The sequence below is a fragment of the Microcaecilia unicolor genome, chromosome 3 (genome assembly GCF_901765095.1).
Source record: "Microcaecilia unicolor chromosome 3, aMicUni1.1, whole genome shotgun sequence".
Taxonomy (NCBI): Eukaryota; Metazoa; Chordata; class Amphibia; order Gymnophiona; family Siphonopidae; genus Microcaecilia; species Microcaecilia unicolor.
The window spans coordinates 483,476,688-483,501,017 of NC_044033.1; the positions used below are offsets into that span (position 1 = coordinate 483,476,688).

A 24,330-nucleotide genomic window follows, 5' to 3' on the forward strand; every position below is an offset into this window, starting at 1 on the left:
TAGCAGGCCGATGAGCAGCCAAATGATTGGCCAAGATTCAAGATAAGATCATATTCCATATCATCATGCTGATCAATCCATAGACTGGTGGGTTGTGTCCATCTACCAGCAGGTGGAGATAGAGAGCAATCCTTTTGCCTCCCTATATGTGGTCATGTGCTGCCGGAAACTCCTCAGTATGTTCTCTATCTCAGCAGGTGGTGGTCACACACAGCAGCAGCTCTGGCTAGGCCTCCAAGCCTAATTTTTAGGTTTTGTTGAGTGCCTGGGGTTGAGGGCTCTTCTTGAGCAAGTGCAAACCTGGTGGTGCCAGGTCCCTCCTTTTCTCCCCCCTCCCGCTGGCTCTGTTTAAAAAAAAAGAAAAAAAAAAATTTTGGACGTCCTTAAGGGCGTTTATTTCTACGTTTATTTAAACGTTTATTGCAGCTATTCACTGGGACACCAGGTCGTTACAGCTCGGAGCAGAAAGCAGGTAATTTTACCTTTTTGTAGCGGGCAGGGGGTTCCCCGATTGATCTCCACGTGGCTGATGGCGTCGGAGGGCGAGGGCGCAAAGAATCGCTCCCCGGACCGCGTGTGCGCGTCTAGCGGGGATGCGGGGGTTTTAAAGTCTGATTCGCCCTTGTTGGGTGTCAGTTTGGAGGCCGGTCAGTGTCCCGGTTCTTCCTCCGGTGCGGCAGTTTTTCCCGCCATAAACGCCCATCCCCCGCTGCTCGCCTCCGCCATCTTGGCCGGCCACGCTGCTCGGACGGCTTCTTCTTGGGCCGCCCTTGAGGTGGGAGACGTTAATGCCATGGCCGCCCTTCATTTGGGCGACGGCAGAAAAGCGGCTAAAGTTAAGCGCCGTTCTTCCCGCGCGGCTCCTTCGCGGAGTGTCGCGCCGGATGCCATCTTGGATGCGCAGCATGTTTCTCCCCGCTCTTGCGAGCGCCGGTTGAGGGTGCGTCTAGGGCTGTGGCCCAGGCTGCTGAAGTGCACAGTCTGGGGGGTTTCTCCCCTGAGTTTATTTTGCTGCTGCATCAGGCCTTCCTTATGCAAAACGCTGCCCCTGCTCCCTTGTCCGATAAAGGGATTGAGGCCCCCGGAAGTAAACGCCCTCGGGTGGATTTCCAGGCCTTAGAGGACTCTGTCTCCTCTGATGTAGATGAGGGCAGCGTATCTGAGTTCTCCCAACGGTCCTTTGGGGATTCCTTGGAGGAGACGGATTCCCGCTCGGATGGAGCGGATGACCCCTCTGCAGCGCGGATCTTTCGCTCAGAGGACTTGCCCAACCTGTTAATGCAGGCCATGAGCATTTTGAAAATTTCCTCTCCAGAGGACGTCTCTCCCTCAGCCCCTGTTGGCTCCGCCATTATGCTGGGGACGAAGCGCCCGCCTAGAACCTTCCATGTGCATGATGCCATGCGCACCTTGATTTCGGCTCAATGGGATGTCCCGGAAGCGAGCCTCAAAGTGGCTAGGGCTATGTCCCGCCTCTATCCTTTGCCTGAAAGTGAACTGGAGACCTTTCTTTGGCCTACCGTGGATTCTTTAATCACTGCGGTGACTAAGAAAACGGCGTTGCCGGTGGAAGGTGGCACGGCCCTAAAGGACGCCCAAGACAGAAGATTGGAGGCGGCCTTAAGGTCGTCCTTCGAGGCGGCTGCTTTAAGTTTGCAGGCCTCAGTTTGTGGCTCCTATGTGGCCAGGGAGTGCCTGACGATTGTGCAGCGGGCTTCCCCCTCGGATCCTTCCTTGAGGGCTGACTGGCCGGCCCTGGAATCGGGCCTGGCTTATTTGGCAGACTTACTGTATGATGTCTTGAGAGCCTCGGCTAAAGGTATGGCTCAGACAGTCTCTGCGCGGCGGTGGCTTTGGCTGAAGCATTGGTCTGCTGACCACGCATCTAAGTCCCGCCTGGCTAAGTTGCCTTTTAAAGGCAAGCTGCTCTTTGGGGTCGAGCTGGACAAAATTGTGACCGATCTCGGCACGTCTAAGGGCAAGAGGTTACCAGAGGTCAGGGCTCGGGCCAGTGGTGCTCGCCCTGGTAACTCCAGAGGACGGTTTCAGGAAGCCCGTCGGTACCGCCCGGGCAAGTCGGGCTCCTCTTCCCCCTCTTCCTTCAAAAGGAACTTCTCCCCCAAGCAGCATTCCATTCGCAGAGACCGCCGTCCCGGAGGTGCGCCCTCTGGTCCTCCCCCAGGGTCTCGTACCCAATGACGGGGCCCTGGTCCATGGCCCAGTGCAGATTGGAGGACGCCTGTCCTCGTTTCTGGGCGAGTGGACCAGGGTAACTTCAGACGCTTGGGTTCTGGAAGTCATCAGAGACGGCTACAAGCTAGAGTTCTGCCGACCCTTAAGAGACGGGTTTGTACTCTCTCCCTGCAAGTCTCCGGTCAAAGCTGTGGCAGTGCAGCAGACCTTGGACAACCTGATACGCCTGGGTGCGGTCGTTCCGGTGCCAGAAAATCAGATTGGCAAGGGACGTTACTCCATTTACTTTGTGGTACCAAAGAAAGGAGGTTCTGTCCGGCCTATCCTCGACCTCAAAGGGGTCAATCGGGCCTTGAAAGTGCGGCACTTTCGCATGGAGACTCTCCGCTCTGTTATAGCGGCAGTGAAGGCAGGGGAGTTCTTGGCTTCCTTGGACATCAAGGAAGCGTACCTGCATATTCCCATCTGGCCTCCTCATCAACGCTTTCTGCGTTTTGCAGTCCTGGGCCGACACTTCCAGTTCAGAGCCCTCCCTTTCGGGTTGGCTACTGCTCCGCGGACCTTCTCCAAAGTAATGGTGGTCATCGCGGCCTTCCTGCGAAAGGAAGGAGTACAAGTCCATCCTTATCTGGATGACTGGTTGATCCGAGCCCCCTCTTATGCAGAGTGCGGCAAAGCTGTGGACCGGGTGATTGCTCTTTTGAGCTCCCTGGGGTGGATCATCAACTGGGAGAAGAGCCAGCTGCGCCCGACTCAGTCCCTGGAGTATCTGGGAGTTCGATTCGACACCCAAGTGGGCAGAGTGTTCCTGCCAGGCAATCGGATTGTCAAACTTCAGGCTCAGGTGGACCAGTTCCTAGTAGCCTCTCCTCTTCGGGCTTGGGACTATGTGCAGCTGTTGGGCTCTATGACGGCCACGATGGAAGTAGTGCCCTGGGCCAGGGCTCATATGAGACCACTACAACACTCTCTGCTGCAGCGCTGGACTCCGGTGTCGGAGGATTATGCTGTACGCCTTCCCTTGGACCCAGCAGTGCGCAAGACACTGAGCTGGTGGCTGCAGACAGACAAGTTGTCTGCAGGAATGCCTCTGGTGACCCCGGAGTGGATTGTCGTCACGACGGACGCCTCTTTGTCGGGCTGGGGAGCCCACTGCTTGGGAAGGACAGCGCAGGGGCTCTGGTCTCCTGCAGAGGCAAAGTGGTCTATCAACCTCCTGGAACTCAGAGCCAATCGGTTGGCACTTTTGGAGTTCATCCCGGTACTGGCGTTGAAGCCAGTACGGGTCCTGTCGGACAATGCCACGGCTGTGGCCTAAGTCAACCGCCAGGGAGGTACCAAGAGCGCCCCTCTAGCCAAGGAGGCCATGAATCTATGCCAGTGGGCGGAAGCGAACTGGAACAGCTGTCAGCGGCCCACATTGCCGGAGTCATGAATGTCAAGGCGGACTTTCTCAGTCGCCATACCTTGGATCCCGGAGAGTGGCAGCTATCTGCTCAGGCGTTCTTGGACATCACGAAGCGCTGGGGCCAGCCGAGCCTAGATCTGATGGCGTCATCGGCCAATTGCCAAGTGCTGCGCTTTTCAGCAGAGGACGGGACCCTCGATCCCTGGGAGTAGATGCTCTTCTCCAACAGTGGCCGACACAGGAGCTTCTCTATGTGTTCCCGCCCTGGCCCATGTTGGGCAGGGTGCTAGACCGGGTGGCAAAGCATCCGGGCCGGATAGTCCTGGTGGGTCCGGACTGGCCCAGACTTCCCTGGTAAGCGGACTTGATCAGGCTCTCAGTGGACGATCCTCTGCGGCTGCCAGTGGAGCAGGGCCTGTTGCATCAGGGTCCCGTGGTGATGGAGGATCCCTCCCCCTTTGGTCTTACGGCCTGGCTATTGAGCGGCAGCGTCTGAGAAAGAAGGGCTTCTCAGACAAGGTCATCGCCACTATGCTGAGAGCGAGGAAGCGCTCTACTTCTACTGCTTACGCCAGGGTTTGGCGTACCTTTGCAGCGTGGTGTGAAGCAGGCTCACTTTCTCCCTTCACTGCTCCAATTTCTTCAGTGTTGGCGTTCCTGCAAGAAGGTCTGGAGAAAGGCCTGTCGCTCAGTTCCCTTAAAGTCCAGGTAGCGGCTCTGGCTTGCTTCAGGGGCCGCCTGAAGGGTGCTTCCCTGGCTTCGCAGCCAGATGTGGTGCGCTTTCTCAAGGGAGTTAATCACCTGCGACCTCCTCTGCACTCAGTGGTGCCTGCGTGGAATCTCAACCTGGTGCTAAGAGCCTTGCAGAAGCCGCCTTTTGAACCCTTGTCGAGGGCATCTCTGCAAGACCTGACGTTGAAAGCAGTCTTTTTGGTGGCTATCACTTCAGCCAGAAGAGTTTCCGAGCTCCAGGCACTCTCATGTCGAGAGCCCTTTCTGCAGTTCACTGAGGCAGGAGTGTCTATTCGCACAGTGCCTTCCTTCCTGCCCAAGATTGTTTCTCGCTTCCATGTGAATCAGCAGCTCTGTCTCCCTTCCTTTCGTAGGGAGGACTACCCAGAGGAATACTCTGCTCTCAAATATCTGGATGTGAGACGAGTCATCATCAGATACTTGGAAGTGACCAATGATTTCCGGAAGTCGGATCATCTGTTTGTCCTGTTTGCAGGTCCTTGTAAGGGTTTGCAGGCTGCTAAGCCTACAGTGGCAAGATGGGTCAAGGAAGCCATTGCAGCGGCTTATGTGGCCGCGGGGAAGGTGCCGCCTATCCAGCTGAAGGCTCACTCCACTAGAGCTCAGGCGGCCTCGATGGCAGAGGCCGGGTCCATCTCCTTGGAAGAGATTTGCAAGGCGGCAACTTGGGCATCGGCTCATACCTTCTCCAGGCATTACCGCTTGACTGTGGCTGCTCGGGCGGAGGCCCGGTTTGGAGCTTCAGTGTTGCGGTCAGGGATTTCTATGTCCCGCCCTGGGTGAGTACTGCTTCGGTACATCCCACCAGTCTATGGATTGATCAGCATGATGATATGGAAGGTAAAATTATGTATCATACCTGATAATTTTCTTTCCATTAATCATAGCTGATCAATCCATAGCCCCTCCCGGATATCTGTATTGTTTATATTCTGGTTGCATTTCAGGTTCAAGTTTAGTCTTCAGTTCCTGATCAGGAGGACTTCCTGTTCAAGTTTTTCAATGGATTCTTCAAGAGTTGAGACGAATTTGTGTTACAGTGAGCTGCTGCATTCCTCTCCCCTCCGTTTTACGGGGCTGGATTGAGACTTAAATTCTGCCGGCGCTCCCTCCCGCTTCGTGCGGCAGTAGGGCAGCTTTGTACCCCTCCCGCTTCGGCGGTGTTAGGGTCAGTCAGCTCCTCCCGCGTTTGCGGTTGCAGGATAAGCCAGATCCCCCCGCATCGGAGGGTGTGGTGTCCCTCCCCCGCACCGCGGGGCTGAGCTGGACGGATTCCCCTCCCCCACTTGTGTGGGGATGAGCTGGGTTAATTCCCCTCCCCCGTTTCGGCGGTGGTGAGCTGGGCAGAGTGTCCCTTTGTGGGTGTAATTCTCTAAGTGCTGAGTCCTGCGGATGGAGCTTGGATATCGACATACTGAGGAGTTTCCGGCAGCACATGACCACATATAGGGAGGCAAAAGGATTGCTCTCTATCTCCACCTGCTGGTAGATGGACACAACCCACCAGTCTATGGATTGATCAGCTATGATTAATGGAAAGAAAATTATCAGGTATGATACATAATTTTACCATATCCACGTTCATTAAAGAAATAGGTTGATAAGATTCAGGGAAACGACCAGGCTTTCCAGGCTTGAGGATAAGGGTGACGAGAGCCGTGTTAGAGTATAAAGACCGGGCACTACCACCAACCGCATCATTATAATAAAAAAGGAGACAACCACAAGCTTTCAGCGCTATAAGTTTATAAAATTCTGGGATATACCTATTTGGCCCCGGGGCCATAAACCCCTTGGCCTGAATAGGAGAGTTCAAGTTCCCAAGAACATCTTCCGAAAAGCAAGGAAGACCAGAATCCTTCAAATAGTCCAGAAGCTGGGACCCTGTCGTAGTAGGAGAAGCAATATACAGTTTGTGAAAGTAATCTAAAAACATGTGGGTGATGTCCACTGTACAGTTGGAAGGAAGTTCCTATGAATTGGTCAAGATTGAAACATGCAGGGAACCATGCCAATTTTTGGTAATTTGGGCGAGTAATCTCCCTGTCTTATTACTATACCGATAAAATGTATACTTGCAAAAAAAAACAACAACAAGTTTCTTAGTATGCTCATGAATTAAGGCATTTAATGTACCTGCTTAGCCATCATAACATCCCTATTAGCAGAATTAGGATTAGACACATAAATGCGTTTGGCCCATGCATAATGCTTCTCCAAAACAATGATACCCTGGGAAATACAGCGAGCATAAGCTGCTGTATAAGAGATAATATCCCCCCGAAGGACTGCTTTCATTGCATCCTAATACAATAAAAATTGTGAGACATGTTGCTTATTGAAGGCAGAATAATCATCCTGTTTAGAATTCAAATAAGCCTGAAAATCCTGGTCACGATGAAGATGAGAAGGAAAGGGCCAACCTGGGAAACACCACTCAACAAAGCCAAATCCAGATCCACCCATATAGAGTGATTTGAAACAACAATAAAGCCAATCCTCTCCACAGACAACTTTAGTAAAAATAGATTGGGGACCAAAATAGTATGTGCGAGACATGGTGACATGCAGTCGAGAGACATGGGTGTAATCAGTCTTACAAGGATGCAACAGGTGTCAAGGTTCAACTAAATGCAAAGGTGCACAAAGAAAAGGTAACCCTTTACTAGGGCCCAAACCCAGATGTGATTAAGTTTGATCCAGCTGGGGATTCAAAACCTGATTAAAATCACCAGCAAGAAACAAAGGGACAGACAAATCTATCATAGCCTCAGTAACCAACTTTTGAAAAAAGTCATGCTTGTAAGTGTTAGGGGCATATATAACCAGCAAATGAAAGGCCTGTCCCTGAGAAGTAATCTCAGCATCAAGAATCTACCATAAATATCCTTGGTGACCACTTGAACCTGACAATGGAGATTTTTTCCTATTCAGTACAGCAACACCACCATGCCGACACGTAGAAGCCTTCCCCCACCCAATTCCTGCAAAGCTTCTGGTGTTCCTGATCTGTCAAGCAGGTTTCTTGAAGGCGAGCAATGTCTGCCTTGTGGCACTTGAGAGAAGTAAGAATTTTAGAGCGCTTATCAGGGAAGTGACACCAGAAACATTCCAGGATAGAATTGTCGTGGCAGTTAAAGACATTTGCAGTGATGAAGCACTATCCAGAAAAGAAATATGCACCTCATTAAATTATCTGGATGCCCATCCTTACCCTGGGGTAAAACATCAAAGGTGGAACAGCATGCCGAAGCCACGGAACTATGCAACTAGGTCCCAACCCCCCTCCCCCCAAAAACACATGCGATAGAACAGTGTAAGCATAAAAACATTCCAGAGCAACATATGAGTATAGGCCACCCAACAATAAAGAATAAAGCCAACCATGGTGTTATAAATCCAAAAATTCTCAAATCCAAAAGATCTAGGGAGATACGTTAGCCCACCAGCAAACAACCACTCAGAGCAGGAACACAGATCAGAGTGTTGGATGGCCATCACTGTTGTGCAGATTAAGTAGGGACACAAAAGCCTGGGTTTTGTCCAAGGACTACAGTACTGTCCATGCTAAACCTTCAGGGTAGTGGGATAAAGCAGCATGAAGTGTATGTTCTTTTACTTCGCTTTGTCTCACCCTGGCGGAGAAGAGCGACGCTTATCAGACAGGGCAAGTGAATAATCCTGAAAGAAGCAACTAGGACAGTCCTCATAGGTTAACGAGGCCTTTTTGACTCTATAGTGTGCAGAATAGCCATCCACTGTTGATGATAGTGAAACTTAGCAATAAGGACATGAGGCCGTACATCTCCAGGCTGTCAATGGCCTAAGCGATGTGCTCGGTCTAAGCATATGAGGCCCAAGCTCTCTGCCAGCACAAATTCTTTGCTTAGCCACTCTTCCAGAATAGAAACCAACTAGGAATTGGAGAGAGTTTTAGGAAACCTGGTAAACTAAAGATTATCCTTGTGGAATCTATTTTCAAGTTCCTCGAGGCACTTGTGATTCTGTCGTGCCTGAGTGCAGAGGGCCTCAAGCCCTGTCAGGAAAGGTCTGGGCCTCATCTTCCATCTGTGACACTTGAATCTACAAAGCAGCTGTGTGTCCAGTAAGGTCAGTAAGTAAGGACTCCAAATGGGATGTCTGTGCTGAAATTTTAGACAAATGCAGCTCCATCGCAGCCATCACTACCTCTGTAAGCTCTGCCAGTGCCGAAGGAGTAAACTAGGAAACTGAGGTCCTTGAGGAGTCCGCCATCTTCTCCTGTGCAGGTTGCTGGCACAATGTTTCCTTGCATGGGTGTTTAGGTTTTAGTTATATATTTGTTCATACGTTGCTTTGGTCAGTAATTCACCACAATTCAGATGCAAAAAAACATGTGAAGGAGGACTAGGGGGAGCGAGGACCCACAGAGCAAGCAGAAATCATGTCTTCACTTGTTCACTATGTCTTGACTTCCATAGAAGTTGCCATTTGATTTTATGAGCAAAAATTAATAAAGTGGGGGCATTGAATATAGCTTTTGAAATATTGCATTCCTTCTTTTTTGAGGTCTGGTTTTGTCTTTAAATGTTGGTCCCTGGGCCTATTTTCATTGGTGATTTCAAAGTGATTTAACCATCCAGAAATGGCTCCTGGTCAGATAAATCACTTGTTCGGGACTATCTGCTGATATTCAGTGGCACTTAAATGGTTAGTGTCAGTGAATATCACCACAGACTGCTAAACTGAAAGCTGGTAATTTTGTGGTGGTCTGGTGGCAGAGTCAGCACTTATGCTATTTAAGTACCAATATTCAGCACTTAACTACCTAAGTTGAGCAACCAAATTGGACTCCATAAAACACAGTCCTATTTTAATTGCTTCCTTTATTGTATTTTTGTATATATTTTGGAAACATCAATTTCTTGTGTTCCTATATGAAATTAAAATAGAAAAGAAGGTATGTATGGGAGGCATCTAGTGTTTGCAGTAGTGCCCGGCAACATGTTTTCTTCTGAGAAGGGATCTTGGAATTTGAACCTGCAACTGTCTGAAGAGCTCTATCATTTTTAATCAGGTTGCTCTTAACATTCTGCTCTGTCACAGGGGATCTTATTGCTTGTATGCTACTGCTAACTCAATTATTTTAGTACAATCAGAATCACACATATGGGTCATGTGACCAGGGGCACAGGACCTATGTGTGTAAGATCATCTCTTAGAGGTAAGTAACTTTGCTGTACCTAAAATTTGTTCAGGCTTGTAGTGCTGTGCTAAAACTGAGCTAATGTATTCATGCACTTGAATAAAGTGTTACATAACCAGTAGCATCCCAGTGAACGAAAAACAAAAATTTATATAGCATCTCTTGAAAGCTTATTTTTTTGCTTTGGCATTTTCCGTTTGGAACGTGAGGGATTAAATGGTTCTGTGAGTTTTACTATTTAACAATATGGATTTGACTGCTGTTTGACATGATTGGTTTGATATGAATGGACTTCACTATCATTATTTTAGTGCTATTAATTATTGTAAACCACTTTGATATTTGTATTATGTAGAGCATGGGAATCACAAGTGTATTACAAAGCCACACTAACAATTCCCATGCGGTAAATGAGAGGAACCTATAGAAATTGAATGGGCTTCCTCTCATTTACCACACAAGAATCACTAGCGCTGCTATGTAAAAGAAGTTGTATACCCTGGAGGAAAGGAGAAACAGGGCTGATATGATACAGACATTCAAATATCTGAAAGGTATTAATCCACAAACGAACCTTTTCCGGAGATGGGAAGGCGGTAGAACTAGAGGGCATGATACGAGATTGAAGGGGGGCAGACTCAAGAAAAATGTCAGCAAGTATTTTTTCCCGGAGAGAGTGGTGGATGTTTGGAATGCTCTCCCGCGGGAGGTGGTGGAGAGGAAAACGGTAACAGAATTCAAACATGCGTGGGATAAACATAAAGGAATCCTGTTCCGAGGGAATGGATCCTCAGAAGCTTAGCTGAGATTAGGTGGCAGAGCCGGTGGTGGGAGGCGGGGCTGGTGGTTGGGAGGCGAGGATATTGCTGGGCAGACTTATACGATCTATGCCAGAGCCGGTGGTTGGGAGGCAGGGAATAGTGCTGGGCAGACTTATACGGTCTGTGCCCTGAAAATGACAGATACAAATCAAGGTAAGGTATACACAAAAAGTAGCACATATGAGTTTATCTTGTTGGGCAGACTGGATGGACCGTGCAGGTCTTTTTCTGCTGTCATCTACTATGTTACTATGTAATAAATTATACATAGATGTATGTATAAATATTTATGCCTAGATATATTTTTTTTCATCAGTCCCCTGCCATATAGAAGCTGGAGTTAGGCAGTTGGTTCTTATTAACTTTTGAAGAGTTAAGCTGTGACTGCTTATACTTCTATTTGGTGGTAAAATTAAAACATTCAGAGAAAATGTGATTCTTCTTAGATCTTAGGAAAAAAGTTCATTGTTTCTTATACTGGATGACTTTGGCACGTTTGCTCATTATATATTTCTTATCCTTTCCTAAATCAGCCCAAGATGGAATACAGTAGTAAACAAATTACAATAAATATATGTATTCAAATAAAAAAAGCAAATAAGTAGCAATACATAAAACTTTAGTAAACATAAAAGTAATTTCAATACCCAGATCAGCATAATAAAGGAGTAATTTCATCAGAGTACAGAGGTGAAAAAAAGCCTATTTTATATATGTCTTTTTAAATCTGAGTTTTGAGTTGTATTTTGCCCTTGAATGCAAAAGCCTCTTGATAATTGACTTTGAATTCATTTGCCATTTTTGATGGAACTGATTATTATAACTTGAAGCATTGCTGTGAAGCTTTATTCAAAGTAATTCTGTGAAAATGAATTTTGCTTCTTATAGGATAGTCCTGAAAAATAATTTTTGAAAGCAGCATGTCTATTTGGGTATTTTGATGTTTAAGAACCTAAGTATTGCAAGACTTTTTTGACTGCTGTTTTATAAAGGCAACATAGGTCTCTGTGTGCCTTTATATAATAGGTTCTCAAAACTATTCCTAATGTACAAATTTATACTTGCTCCAAAGAAGGTATAAATATGTGCATGTAACATAGTAACATAGTAAATGACGGCAGATAAAGACCTGTACAGTCCATCCAGTCTGCCCAACAAGATACTCATTTACATGGTATGTGATACTTTATATGTATAACTGAATTTGATTTGTCCTTGCCTTTCTCAGGGCACAGACCATAGAAGTCTACCCAGCACTGTTCTTGTATTAAGTTCTGGAGCTAACGTCGAAGCCCCTTAAAATTTATAGTCCAGCCCATCCTTATGTATTCAGTCACAATCATAGAAGTCATATGGGCATAGACCATAGAAGTCTGCCCAGTTCCCATTTTGTTTCCCAATTACCAGCATCGCCATCCAATCTTGGCTAAGATTCTGCAGAACCATTGCTTCTAAACAGGATTCCTTTGTGTTTATCCCACGCATGTTTGAATTCCATTACTGTTTTCATCTCCACCACCTCCCGCGGGAGGGCATTCCACACATCCACCACCCTGTCTGTGAAAAAATACTTCCTTACATTAGTCCTGAGTCTGGCCCCCTTCAACCTCAATTCATGTCCCCTAGTTCTACTCCCTTCTCGTCGCTGGAAAAGGTTCATTTGCGGATTAATACCTTTCAAATATTTGAACGTCTGTATCATGTCACCCCTGTTTCTCCTTTCCTCTTAGGTATATGTGTTCAGGTCAGCAAGTCTCTCCTCGTACGGTTTGCAACGCAAATCCCATACCATTTTTGTAGCTTTTCTTTGCACCGCTTCCAGTCTTTTAAATCCTTAGCAAGATATGGCCTCCAAAACTGAACATAATACCCCAAGCGGGCCTCACCAATGACTTGTAGAGGTGCATCAACACCTCCTTTCTTCTGCTGGTTATGTCCCTCTTTATGCAGCCTAGCATCCTTCTGGCCACGGCTGATGCCATGTCGCATTGTTTCTTCACCTTTAGATCCTCAGACACCAACACTGCAAGGTCTCTCTCCTGAGTCGAGCTTACTAATCTCTCCCCTCCTATTTGGTATCTCTCTTTCGGGTTTCTGCACCCCAATTTTGAGCAGGGACTGTCTATCTTCATGTTTGTACAGCACTGCGTAAGTGTGGTAGCGCTTTAGAAATGTTGAGTATTAGTAGTAAGTGCTTCACTCTACATTTCTTGGCATTAAATTTTAACTAAAGCAGTAAAAAAAAAACTGGAAGAAACTCAAATAACCCCCTGAGTCAAACTTAAATCCAGAACTATGCTCAGAGGAAACCCTATTATATAAATAACTCAAATTACTCACAAATTGACTACTCACAGAAATACTATTAATGTGCTCAGTCCGTACCTATTCCAACCATTATATCCCCAGAGGAATATGTGGCAGTGTAACAGATGGAACCATCATAGCACATTAAGTGTTCCGCCTCCTTAAAAAATGTTTGTACATACAATATGGCCCAGCTTGGCTCCTCCAAAAATAGTACTAATTAGTTTTATTTCAAGTACTAACCCAAGTACTGAATACATGTATACATACACGGATTATATATTGATGTACACATTTTATGATAATGTTTTTTGAATATTGCATATGCATAACATATTGCATACCTTTAGATTCCTCAAGGGTATGGAGGTAGAACCAAACACAAGTAGATTTACAGAACGGCACTAAAATCACTAATCAGCAGAGACAACTGCCTGATGCTAATATGTAGTTCCCTATATATAGTGACCCAGATATGCATATACCCTCTAATAAAGACATACACAATTGTTCACAACATACTTGAAATAGTTAGGAAATTGCATAGAAGTACTACTTCCCTTGAGAGTAGGTTGTACTCGTGTTCAAAATTCATGTATACTCCTTTCACCCAATTCCATGCTCACAACATCAAAACTTTATTTCCCTTTAACTCTGGCCGAGTTTCGCATTGTGTCATCAGAAAGGGAGTCTACAGTAAAGAAGGAAATTACCAACATATCTATCATTCAAACAAGAAAATGCACATATCCAACCTTAAACTCCTAGATAGCCATACAGAAAATTACCTAACTTACCAAGCAAATCGAAAATATGATTGAAAACACTCTCGCAGCCACAAACCCCGAGTGGGTCCAGATCAGGGCTCTGCCCTCCATTAGCGTGGAGCGAGTGACATCACTAGCACCGCGCACTTTAAATACTCATACAAACTCCGCCCTTCATCATTTATTGGTCACACGTCAGAAATTCTCACACCAAGCCTGGTCAAGCCAGGCTGGACTCATCAAACCAAAACCACTCTCGATCCACTCAAAAGTGCTACTCACATGGTCTCAGACTCCAGGTGTAGCAATTACACACATTCTTACAGCGTCTCAACCTCCCTATTCAACCCATGGGGTTGCATAGTGTCCCAGGAAAAAATAAAACATTGTTCCTTTTGAGTAAGCGCATCACTTAGAGAACCCCCTCTCATTAGTGTGATCTGTAGAAGAATAGTATATCGCGCATCTGTAATATCATGATGGCACTCCTGCCAGTGTGCAGACAACGGTGCCTCCAGCTTACAAGTTTAAATATTACTGATATGTTCACCTATACGTGTCTTAATTTTGCGAGTGGTATGTCCAATGTAAAACATCTTACAGGGGCACCAGATGCAATAGATCACTCCCTTAGAATCACAGTTAGTCCTTTCATGCATGTGAAACACCTGATCGCTGTGCGGAAGCTTAATTTTATTCCCCTCTGATACATACTGGCAGTACATACACCCCTTGCATTTATAATGTCCAGGAAAAGCATCATGACTTCTTTTTAGACTTGAAAAAAGTTTACCTAAATTCCGCCCTCTTCTATATGCAAAACAGGGCGGTTCAGAAAATGGTGCATTAATCCTCACAGTATGCCAGTATTTATAAATCAGAAGTCGAATAGCATTGGACATCCGAGAAAAAGGGAGTACACACACTAGGGATTTTCCCACTTCCTGGGTCCTACTACTACTACTTAACATTTCTAAAGCGCTACTAGGGTTACGCAGCGCTGTACAATTTAACATGGAAGGACAGTTCCTGCTCAAGGAGCTTACAATCTAAAAGACAGGTGTACAATCTAAAAGACAGGTGTACAATCTAGAGACAAGTGTACAATCTAAAAGACAAGTGTAGAGTCTTGTAGAGTCAATCTGATAGGGCATACTATATTTCTCGAAAGGTTAGGTGCCGAAAGCAGCATTGAAAAGGTAAGTTTTAAGCAGAGATTTGAAGATGGGTAGGGAGAGGGCTTGGCGTAGGGGTTGAGGAAGAGTGTTCCAGGCATAGGGTGAGGCAAGGCAGAATGAGCGGAGCCTGGAGTTGGCAGTGGTGGAGATGGGTACTGAAAGGAGGGATTTGTCCTGAGAGCGGAGGTTACGGGCGGGAACATAGGGGGAGATGAGGGTAGAGAGGTAGTGAGGAGCCGCAGACCGGGTGCATTTATAGGTAAGGAGGAGAAGCTTGAATTGTATGCGGTATCTGATCGGAAGCCAGTGAAGTGACTTGAGGAGAGGGATAATATGATGCAGGGGTCCTGGGATGCAGGAGCCAATGACGGTCTGCATTTGCAGCCCTCCTGTATGCATTGCGTACAACTCTATCCGGATATCTCCGTTGGCAAAATCTACGATACATATTTCCAGCCTGTTTTTTAAAATCCTCTTTGAAAGAACAAGGGCGCTTCAAGTGCAGAAACTGGCCAGTTGGAATATTTTCTCGGAGATGTCTGGGATGAAAGCTAGAGTAGTGCAATACCATGTTACAATCTGTATCTTTTCTGTAGATAGATGTAGACAGTCTCCCTTCATCAAGTCTAATAATAACATCCAAAAAATTGATGCTGTTAGCATTCCAATTAGCTGTAAAACTCATGTGGGTATTCACCCCATTTATGTATGACACAAAACCCTGCAGATCATCCTCTGATCCATTCCAGATGATCAAGATATCGTCAATGTAACGCTTCCACAATATGACCTTCTTCATGAAAGGGGCACAATACACAAAACGATTTTCAAAATTGGTCATATATAAACATGCAACAGATGGGGCGACCGTAGCCCCCATGGCCACCTCTTTGATTTGGTGAAATTATTGATCTTCAAACAAAAAATAGTTATTCTTGATCACCAATTCCCCCATGCTCTTCAACAACTGGAGTTTATCTCCAGAGATACACAATGGAGAAAGATATTATCCTATAATAGATAATGCATCATCCTGGGGAATATTAGTATATAAGGCCACCACATTAAGGGTGGCCAAAAGTAGGGGACCTTCAGAGGGAATATTAATCTCAGCTAGAATATGGAGCAAATGTGTAGTTTCCCACTTTTTCCCTGTCTCCACTTTTGTGAAGAGGGACCACATCTGCTCGTCTCCAATCCCGTGGAACCTCTCCCGTCTCTAAAGATCTATTAAATAAATCTTTAAGAGGTCCCGCCAGGACGTTCCTGAGCTCCCTCAGTATCCTGGGATGTATCCCATCTGGCCCCATAGCTTTGTCCACCTTCAGATTTTCAAGCTGTTTATAAACTCTTTCTTCCATAAACGGCGCAATAGCCATATACACACATATTTTTTAAACTGTACATATATATTGCAACTCCTCCAAAATTATGCCCCTGGAAATTCTAATGCAGCTTGTGTACAAAATAGGTGCTGTCTTGAGAGATACATAATCTTGCATATGTATTCCCTCCTGCAATTTTATAATAGCCATTTTCCACATGTAAAACCTGCTTTATACTTGTAAAATGCTATATAAAAGAATCCCCTATATGATTAAAAAATATTAAGCACCCAGAAAATCAGTGTACAAAAGAATGTGACATACCAATAAACAATGCTAGATATACATATTTTGGAGAGTAGATTGTGAAGGCCTTAGTTTTGAATCAGGTTTGTACTTTAGTTCAATGTTAGCTGTTCTTTTTGATTGTTTTATACTTATTACAGTATTGAATTTTGTGATTCACTTTTATGTTCTGTTTTATATTCTTCCCAAGAGGTTGCTTGGGATAGCTGTGGATGCCTTTCTTGTAGGAAGACTTAATTGCTTGCATAGGCAGTTATGCCTTCCATTACTATGGGTAAACCAGTTTGCCGAGGAAGGGGAATAAAATGAATAGAGTAGAGAATGACCCACCCCATTATCAGTAGTGCCCACTGATGAGGGACTGTGCTACCATTTTTGTAGTTATCCATTAAAATATAGGGTTTCTTTGGAATGTTCACTTACGACATGAGGATTTTCTTTAACTAATTTGTATCTTTAGAACTCAATGAGTAATGGAATTTCTTTGTCCTCGGTCATGTCATTTAGAATAAACTGAGGTATTTCATGATCTGCTGTTGGATATTCAAAATGGTTCTACATGTAAACATTTTCTTCTGCCATTTAAGGGGTAACTTTATAAACTGCAAATAAAACTGCTTTTATAAAATGAATCCATGGGTTATGAAGGTAAAAGCACATTCAGTGCAAAGGAGGATACTTCCATTATGACCTGTGTGTAGGCATATTCAGGAGTGAAGCTTGGGTGGAGTTATGATGTATGCACATGTTAACATTTACTCCTGCATCGAGTAGGGGGAAGAGCTCATGGCATCAATCTAGCCATAATGGTGCTGGTTTAGCTCTAGCATTTTATGAAGATACCAGGGTCCTTATATGGTGCCTTGAGGCTAGAAGTAAGTTCCTTCTTGCCCTCTCAATTTATATGACCTGTTATAAAATACCATGCTAACAGTTTGTTTTTATATTGGCTATTACCCTATAATTATACAACTTGCCTTATGAATAACTTTTTTTTCTCTTGCTTTCTTGTTCTTAGAATTTTGTTGTTGGTGGATTTGTTTCACATTACCTTCTAGAAAAGTCCCGGATCTGTGTACAAGGTCAAGATGAAAGGAATTACCATATATTTTATAGACTCTGTGCAGGTGCTCCAGAAGAAATTCGACAAAAACTTTATTTATCCTCTCCAGACAATTTTAGGGTGAGTAAGCTGGAAAAAGGCATTTAACTGTTACCCATTTTCATATCATTCTGGAGCACCTATTAAATCTTGCTTTCTCATAGCTGCCCTACTTGTGTTTACTTTGAGGGGAGCCCTGAAGTGGAAATATTATACAATATATTTTATTTTTATCAATATTTTAAAAGTATATCAAAAGAATATTGTCATGGTTTCAATTACAAATTTTGTTTTTTTTTCTTGCATTTGAAATTCTTTGTGGTGCCCTGCTGTTTTTCTTAACCCTACAGAGTAACTAATTACATCACTAATCATCATGTACATGCCATTTGAACTAGTTGCATGCCTGAGTGTGTGATGTGATTTATGATCATGCTAACAGTTGTCTGAGAAATGCAACAATTTATACAGTGAAACATCCCCACTTGAAATGAGAATTATGGACTGCACAGAAGATGCAGAAAAACCATATGGCCTATTCACTATGCCCATCCACACCAAGTACTGAGCTGTACAATTGCTTCCTCCCCCTCAAGGATCCTCTGTGCTTTTACCATGCTTTCTTGAATTCAGATACAGACCTCATCTCCACTAGTTCAGTCAAAGGCAGTTCCATGCAACTGTTCTTTTTCATATAACTACCCTCTTCTTGTGACCCCCTTATTCCAAAGCTGTCTTCTTATTGAAAGAGATCCACCTTCTATGCACTTATACATTGGAGGTATTTAAATGTTTTTCTCATATTTTCCCTTTCCCACCTCTTTTCTGGAATGTATATGTATGTCTGTCCCTATATGCTTTTTGTAGCTACCTTCTAAACACACTGTCTCCGGTTTATCTTTTTGAAGCTGCAGTCTCCAAAATTATAGACAGGACTCCAAATGAGCACTTAAAATGAGGCACTATTGCCTCATTTTTTCCCTTGCTTGCCAATCCTTTCTTTATGCCGTCAAGCATCCACCCTGGCTTTGCAGTCATTTTAGCTACCTTTTCTATATCATCCTGCTAGATCACACCAAATGGAGGCAGAGAACCCCTCCCCCTAAAGATTCTAATGACATCAATATAACAAGTGCTGTAGCCATGATCCTATCAGTATATCTCTGCCTCCAGCAGATAGTATAGATCAGACTGGTACAGCAGGATGTTTGTGATAACAGGCCTGACTCCTCTGGACTTATGTTATGACTTGTGTCTAGTGGTTGAGCCTGGTCAGTATAGTCTTCCAGGAGTCAAATTATGATCATTCTAATTTAGTACAGTGGGTTTGCTGCCCCTCCTTCATTCTGCTGGAAGTCATTCCTTAGTTGGGGGGGGGGGGGGGCAAAGTGAGACTCACAGTTGTTCTAAGGTAATAATTCTATCAGGCACTCTTACAGCGCCTTAGACAGGTTCTTTCTGGATTCCTGGACCCTACTACTTCTACTACTACTTATCATTTCTATAGCACTACTACTAGACATATGCAGGACCCTGCCTGTGAGACATTTGACTCAGGTTCTGGCTGGGGCCCAGGATCCCCTTGAGGGGTCTTTTGGTTGTGGTGAGCATCCCATGTCCCCTGGTTATGGATTTGGACACCACTTGGCTGTATTCCAACCCTTGTCCTCTGTGGAAGAACACTGGGGAGTCTGGATGGTGATGACCTTTCCTTAGGAAGCTTCTCGCTGGAGTCTGAAGAACTTTCCTCAGAGGAAGGGCATAATTCTCCAGTAGTTTGTTTCACTGAGAAGTGTTAAATTCGCTTATCATCTTCACCCTATGTATTTCTACAGCTTCACGGAAGCAGTTTTCTTGTGGTGATCCTATCCTGGACAGTGTGAGAAAACCTGTTAAAGTCTTTTCACTTCACAGAACTTTTACAGATGGTCTTTGCAGAATGGAAAGTTCTGGATGTTGTACTCATGAATTCCAACATAGTAAGCTGTATTGTAGAAAAGCATTAGCATCAAATCTATGTTATTTGAATGTTCTAATGCATGCTTATTAGGTGTTTCATTGGTATTACACTGACAACTTATTATATCTGTTATTTCTTCCGTGCTATTATGGTATTGTTTGTATTGTGCTGACATTTGTCACATTTCTATTACATGGTCATTCTGCAGTTCTGTTAATTGTGTATATGTTTGATACTGTTTCATGGTAGTCCTATTAGGTTTCAATTTGCTTTTTCCAAGTTTACCTCATTTATTGTATATATGTTTATACTTGGTCATTTTACTATTGTTATGCTATTGACAAAATTGTTAGTTTTATGTTACTATAAATGCTGTACACCACCTTGGGTGAATCTCTTCATAAAGGTGGTTAATAATCCCAATAAATACATAAATAAATAAACTTTACCCAGTACCTTCTCACCTGGTAATAGAATGCAAGGGATCTTCTGTTGTTGACCTCATTCATGGTTGTGCGAAGGAATGCAAAGCATCCTCTTTTTTTCTTCAGTTGCTGAAAGGAGCTGGGGCATTCAGGCTGGATGCATTGGTGAAATCCCTCGCTTGAGCATCAGCTTCTCTATGTCTCTCCCCCTTGACATAGCTCAAGTAGTGTGCACCATAGTGAAACATCCTTTTCTGATGATTCTAATAGCTCTGGATTGCCTTCATTGTCCTTGGCAGGGCCGGATTAAGGCCAACTGATGCCCTAAGCATAGCCCAACAATGGTGCCCCTTGGCCCTTCCATTTCTTAGTTGACAAAACATTGAGACTCGATAAGCACTGAGAAATATTATTTTTGTACTGAACAAAGCATCATATTTATTTATAATGATTAGAAAAACACTGAAATTCATGTTGGATAATAGGTGTGGCCAGTGTGTTTTTTTTCTAGCGAAAAAGGTTGCCGGTACTCAAATGCCAGGCCACCCTTCAGGGGTGGGATCATCACTGAGGGACCCACCCCATAATAGCCAGGACCCCTGCAACCAGTCACAGAATCTATGACAAGGCAGAATTGGTATGTAGAGCTTGAGCTCTTTCATTAAAACTTGGGGACCATGGGTCTATTTTAGCACACAGTGGAAAAGGTGCCGGTACTCAGTACCCCCAAGTACCCCCTCAAAAAAAGCCCTAGGTGTGGCAGACAGCAGTGAAAGAGTTAAGGGTATGATAGCTAGGGGAAAAGACTCTGTGGTGCTCCCCTTCCCATGGTGCCCAAAGCACATGCATATTTTGCTTAATGGTTAATCCAGGGCTGGTCCTTTGTATCTAGACATCATGTATCTGTTAGTAGGTCTGCAGGTATTGTTACCGAAGGTACCAGACTTCCTTCAGAGTCCTATGTTCATGGACGATTTGGATCCTCTTTGTCTTATGTTTTGACCTTTGGAAAGCATTGCCTGAAAAGAAAGGAATTTTCAGGCTTCATTATTACTACTATTCTGAAAGCCTTCAGATCATCATTTTTCTTAGCTTACGTGTGGATTTGGAGAGTGTTGGAGCTCTGGTGTTTGACTTGTGATCTATCTCCTTGGAAAGTGCATATCTCTTCAATTTTTGTAAATGAAGCTGTAACGAGGTTTGTTTCTTAATTTGTTTAAGGTATAGTTGCTGGTACTCTTATTTCATGGGCAAAATTTATAGAATCTCTATTGCATCCTATCCAGATGTAGTTTTTGTTTTTTGTGGATGGTCAAGCCTATTCATCTTTCCAGTGAGATCTTAATTTGGTGCAGTCATCATTGACTAGGCATCTTTTTGAGCATTTCCCTTGGACTTTTGTGAAAGATGTGTTTTATGAAGATGGTTTTTCTAATTTGCATATGTTCAGCTAGGAGGATTTTGGAGCGTCAGGCACTTTCCTGTAGGGATCCCTATCTGTTTTTTTGGCAGACTCAGTTGCCATTCATAAGATTCCCTTTTTTTTTTGCCAGTAGTGGTATTTCCATTTCTTGTGAATGAGGTGGTTTATCTTTCTTCTGTCCAGAAGTATTTCAAAGGAGAATTAGGTATCATTCTGGATAAACTAGATGTTTGCGGCCACTCATTCATTATTAGGAGATTGTCAATTTCTTTTGCAAATCAGGTCATCTGTTTGTACTTTTTAGTGACTACGTATGTGGCAAGGGTCTGTAAGGGCATCTTTTACTAAAGCTTAGCTCAAGTTACCTGCAGCAGGGCTCATTATATTCCTATGGACTCTGCTGCAGATAACGTGAGCTAAGCTTTAGTAAAAGCCCCCCTTAGTCATCTCTGACACATTAGATTGGGGCGGCAATTGAAGTAGTATACATTCTTAACCAGAAGGTAGTCCCATAAGTTGAACATCGGCAATTAAAGATAGCATCAGTCTTTCTTATTAGATAGAATGTATTGACAATGTACTTAATTCAAATAATATTAGATTCTTTTAATTTTCCTAGTATTTATTTGTTGCCATTTGAGATTTTGTTATCAATAAACAACAGCGACAAAAAAAACTTTAATGAAGTATTCCCTCTCATTCTATAACAGGCTGCCTATAGTTAGGTGACAATTGTGCGTGTAAGTTATAGAAACTAGCACTTATGCACAAGACTGTTAGTTATGCATGTAAGTGGCAGTTGGGCACTAAGCCGTATTCTATAACTTTAACGTGTAAAATGTATGAAGATGTGCACAAGAGGAGGTACATGGGGTGGGTTTCACATTTATTCATGTAAATTACAGAATACTGTAAGTTACATGCTAAGACACCACATTGACGCATGTGCATTTAATCCTGCCAATACTGCAATCCGGTTGCTCACTCATGCACACAAGTTTGATCATGTTTCGCCTCTGCTAGCTCATCACCACAGGTTACCTATCCTATTTCACATACAGATTAAGCTCCTTACCCTAGTTCATAAGACACTATACACTAGTCTGCATTCTTACCTGTCTCTCTTGGTTTCTCCCTACACCCTGACCCGAGCTTTACTCTCAGCCCTTACTTTCCATCTGTCTCCCTCCTGCCCACTCCACCCGGCATTCAGCCTTTTTCTGTTTAGCCCCCTCCCTTTGGAATGTCCTCCCTCTTGATCTCCACACTGAGCAGTCCTACCCTCGTTTTTGGATGCTGCTAAAGACCCATCTCTTTATCTTGGCTTTCCCCTCCCTAGCCGCTGTGTGGTGACGCCCAGCCTTCGGTCCTGGAGCAATTGTTCTGTCACTCTCTCTCTGCTCTCAATTTTGATGGAGTTCCTTTCCTTTCTCGATGTTTGTTGTAAACCACTCTGATATTCTGTGAAGGGCAGTATATCAAGTTCGTAATAAACTAAACTAAACTATTGAAATGGAATAAATGGGGTGGGGTGCACCTGCATGTTGGCACATAAATGCTGACTTATGCTAATATTCTGTAACGGAATCTGAGGGTGCCCAGATGCTGTTATAAAATTAGCTCTTAGCATGTTGCATCTTGGAATCTAATGTTTGGCACCTTTATAGAATTGTCCCCATTGGACTAGATTCTATATATCTCGCTTAAAGAATTGGTGCCAAAATGAAATACACTTAGGTGTATTCTATAGAATAAGCCTAAATTTCTGCGAGATTTGTAGAATATACTGAGTGCCTGTCCATGCGACTAAATTTAGTTGCAGGCAGTTAAGCCAAGTAAAACTTGCTGTAAATGCTGACGCCTAAATTATTTGCTGGCTGGGTGTTTTCTGTAACAATGCACATAGACTCTAGAAATGCCCATTTCATGCCCATGGCCACGCTCCTTTCTCAACTTTGTGATTTGGAACTTACGCATATTACGTTATAGAATACACTTAAGACAGTTCTATGCGTAAATTCTAATGTCAATTAATGTAAATAATTGCTTGTTAAGAGGCAATTATTGGTGCCGATTGTCTTGTTATGTAATTAAGTTGCATGTGCAAATCCAGAATGAAGATCAAGAAATCTTTTCCACAAGACGGAAATCGTTGGTTATTTCTTTTTCAGACTGGGATAAATTCATTCATTTTAAGCTTAAGGAGGCATAGTTTTGTGGCCAAAGGTACAGGTTTTTCTTCGATGTCTCTTGAGCTACTCAGACGTGAAGGAAGCTACTTCTTTCCTGGAGGCCATCAACACTAGGTATAGGGATTACTTTCTTTTTAAGGTACCTCTTGTAGGTGCGTGGTGGCATTTCAGGGGAATAAATATGTATTATTATACTTTTCACATTTAAGTTCCTCTATTAAGGGTCAGAAGATGGATTGAGGGTACTTGGAATTTGTGACTTAATTAGGCTTTTTCAGTGGACTATTTGTATCCTGATTTCCTTACTACTTACATTTAATTCCCCCCCCCCCCCCCCCCTCCATCTCTCTCTCTTATGTGGATTTATGGATCTACTTGGAGAATTGTTTAGTTAAATTACTATAATGTGTCTTGGTATTCTTTTTTCTTGTTTGTGAAACATAAAATAGGAAGCTTAAAAAGAAAGAGAAGACATATTTAAATATGCTTCAGACAAGTAAATTAGTCCTAACACATGTTTGGTCAACACCTGTTTCCAGGGAAATCATGTGGAAAAAATTTGAAAAGCTGAGACCATTGAATCACATCAATGAGAGAAAAAAATGCAAATTAGCACAAATTATAGCACCTAAAGTATAGTTGTGGAGGACTGCATGTAGAATCATCTATAATTCAAGTAGTGAAGCAATAATATAAATCTATAAATTGAGAACAGGCTACAAAGATTGTACCAGGAACACGAAAAGCTCAGATGTTTATTAAATGGTCAGGTACATTTAAATCTAGTTCAGGTGCTAAAATGAGTTGTCAGAATTGTGTCTTGCTTTAAAACGTTTAATAGTAGAAATTGGGCCCAATATTCAAAATGATTTAAATGGCCAGGAGAGGCTCCTGGCTGTTTAAATCGCCTGTCTTGGGCTAACCAGGAATTTATAGTGGCACTTAACCAGATAGTGCCACTGAAAATGCCTGGTTAGCATCCAAG

At 43.8% G+C, this 24,330-nt stretch overlaps 1 protein-coding gene across 5 annotated transcripts in view; it reads left to right on the plus strand.

Moving 5' to 3' along the window:
* MYO6 (myosin VI) overlaps positions 1 to 24,330 on the plus strand; it is a 407,005-nt gene that overhangs the window by 150,987 nt on the left and 231,688 nt on the right. For all 5 annotated transcript variants that reach the window (XM_030199055.1, XM_030199058.1, XM_030199059.1 and 2 more), the window contains exon 9: positions 17,262 to 17,426. In XM_030199055.1, the coding sequence (XP_030054915.1) occupies positions 17,262 to 17,426 (165 nt within the window). The remainder of the gene's footprint in view (positions 1 to 17,261; positions 17,427 to 24,330) is intronic.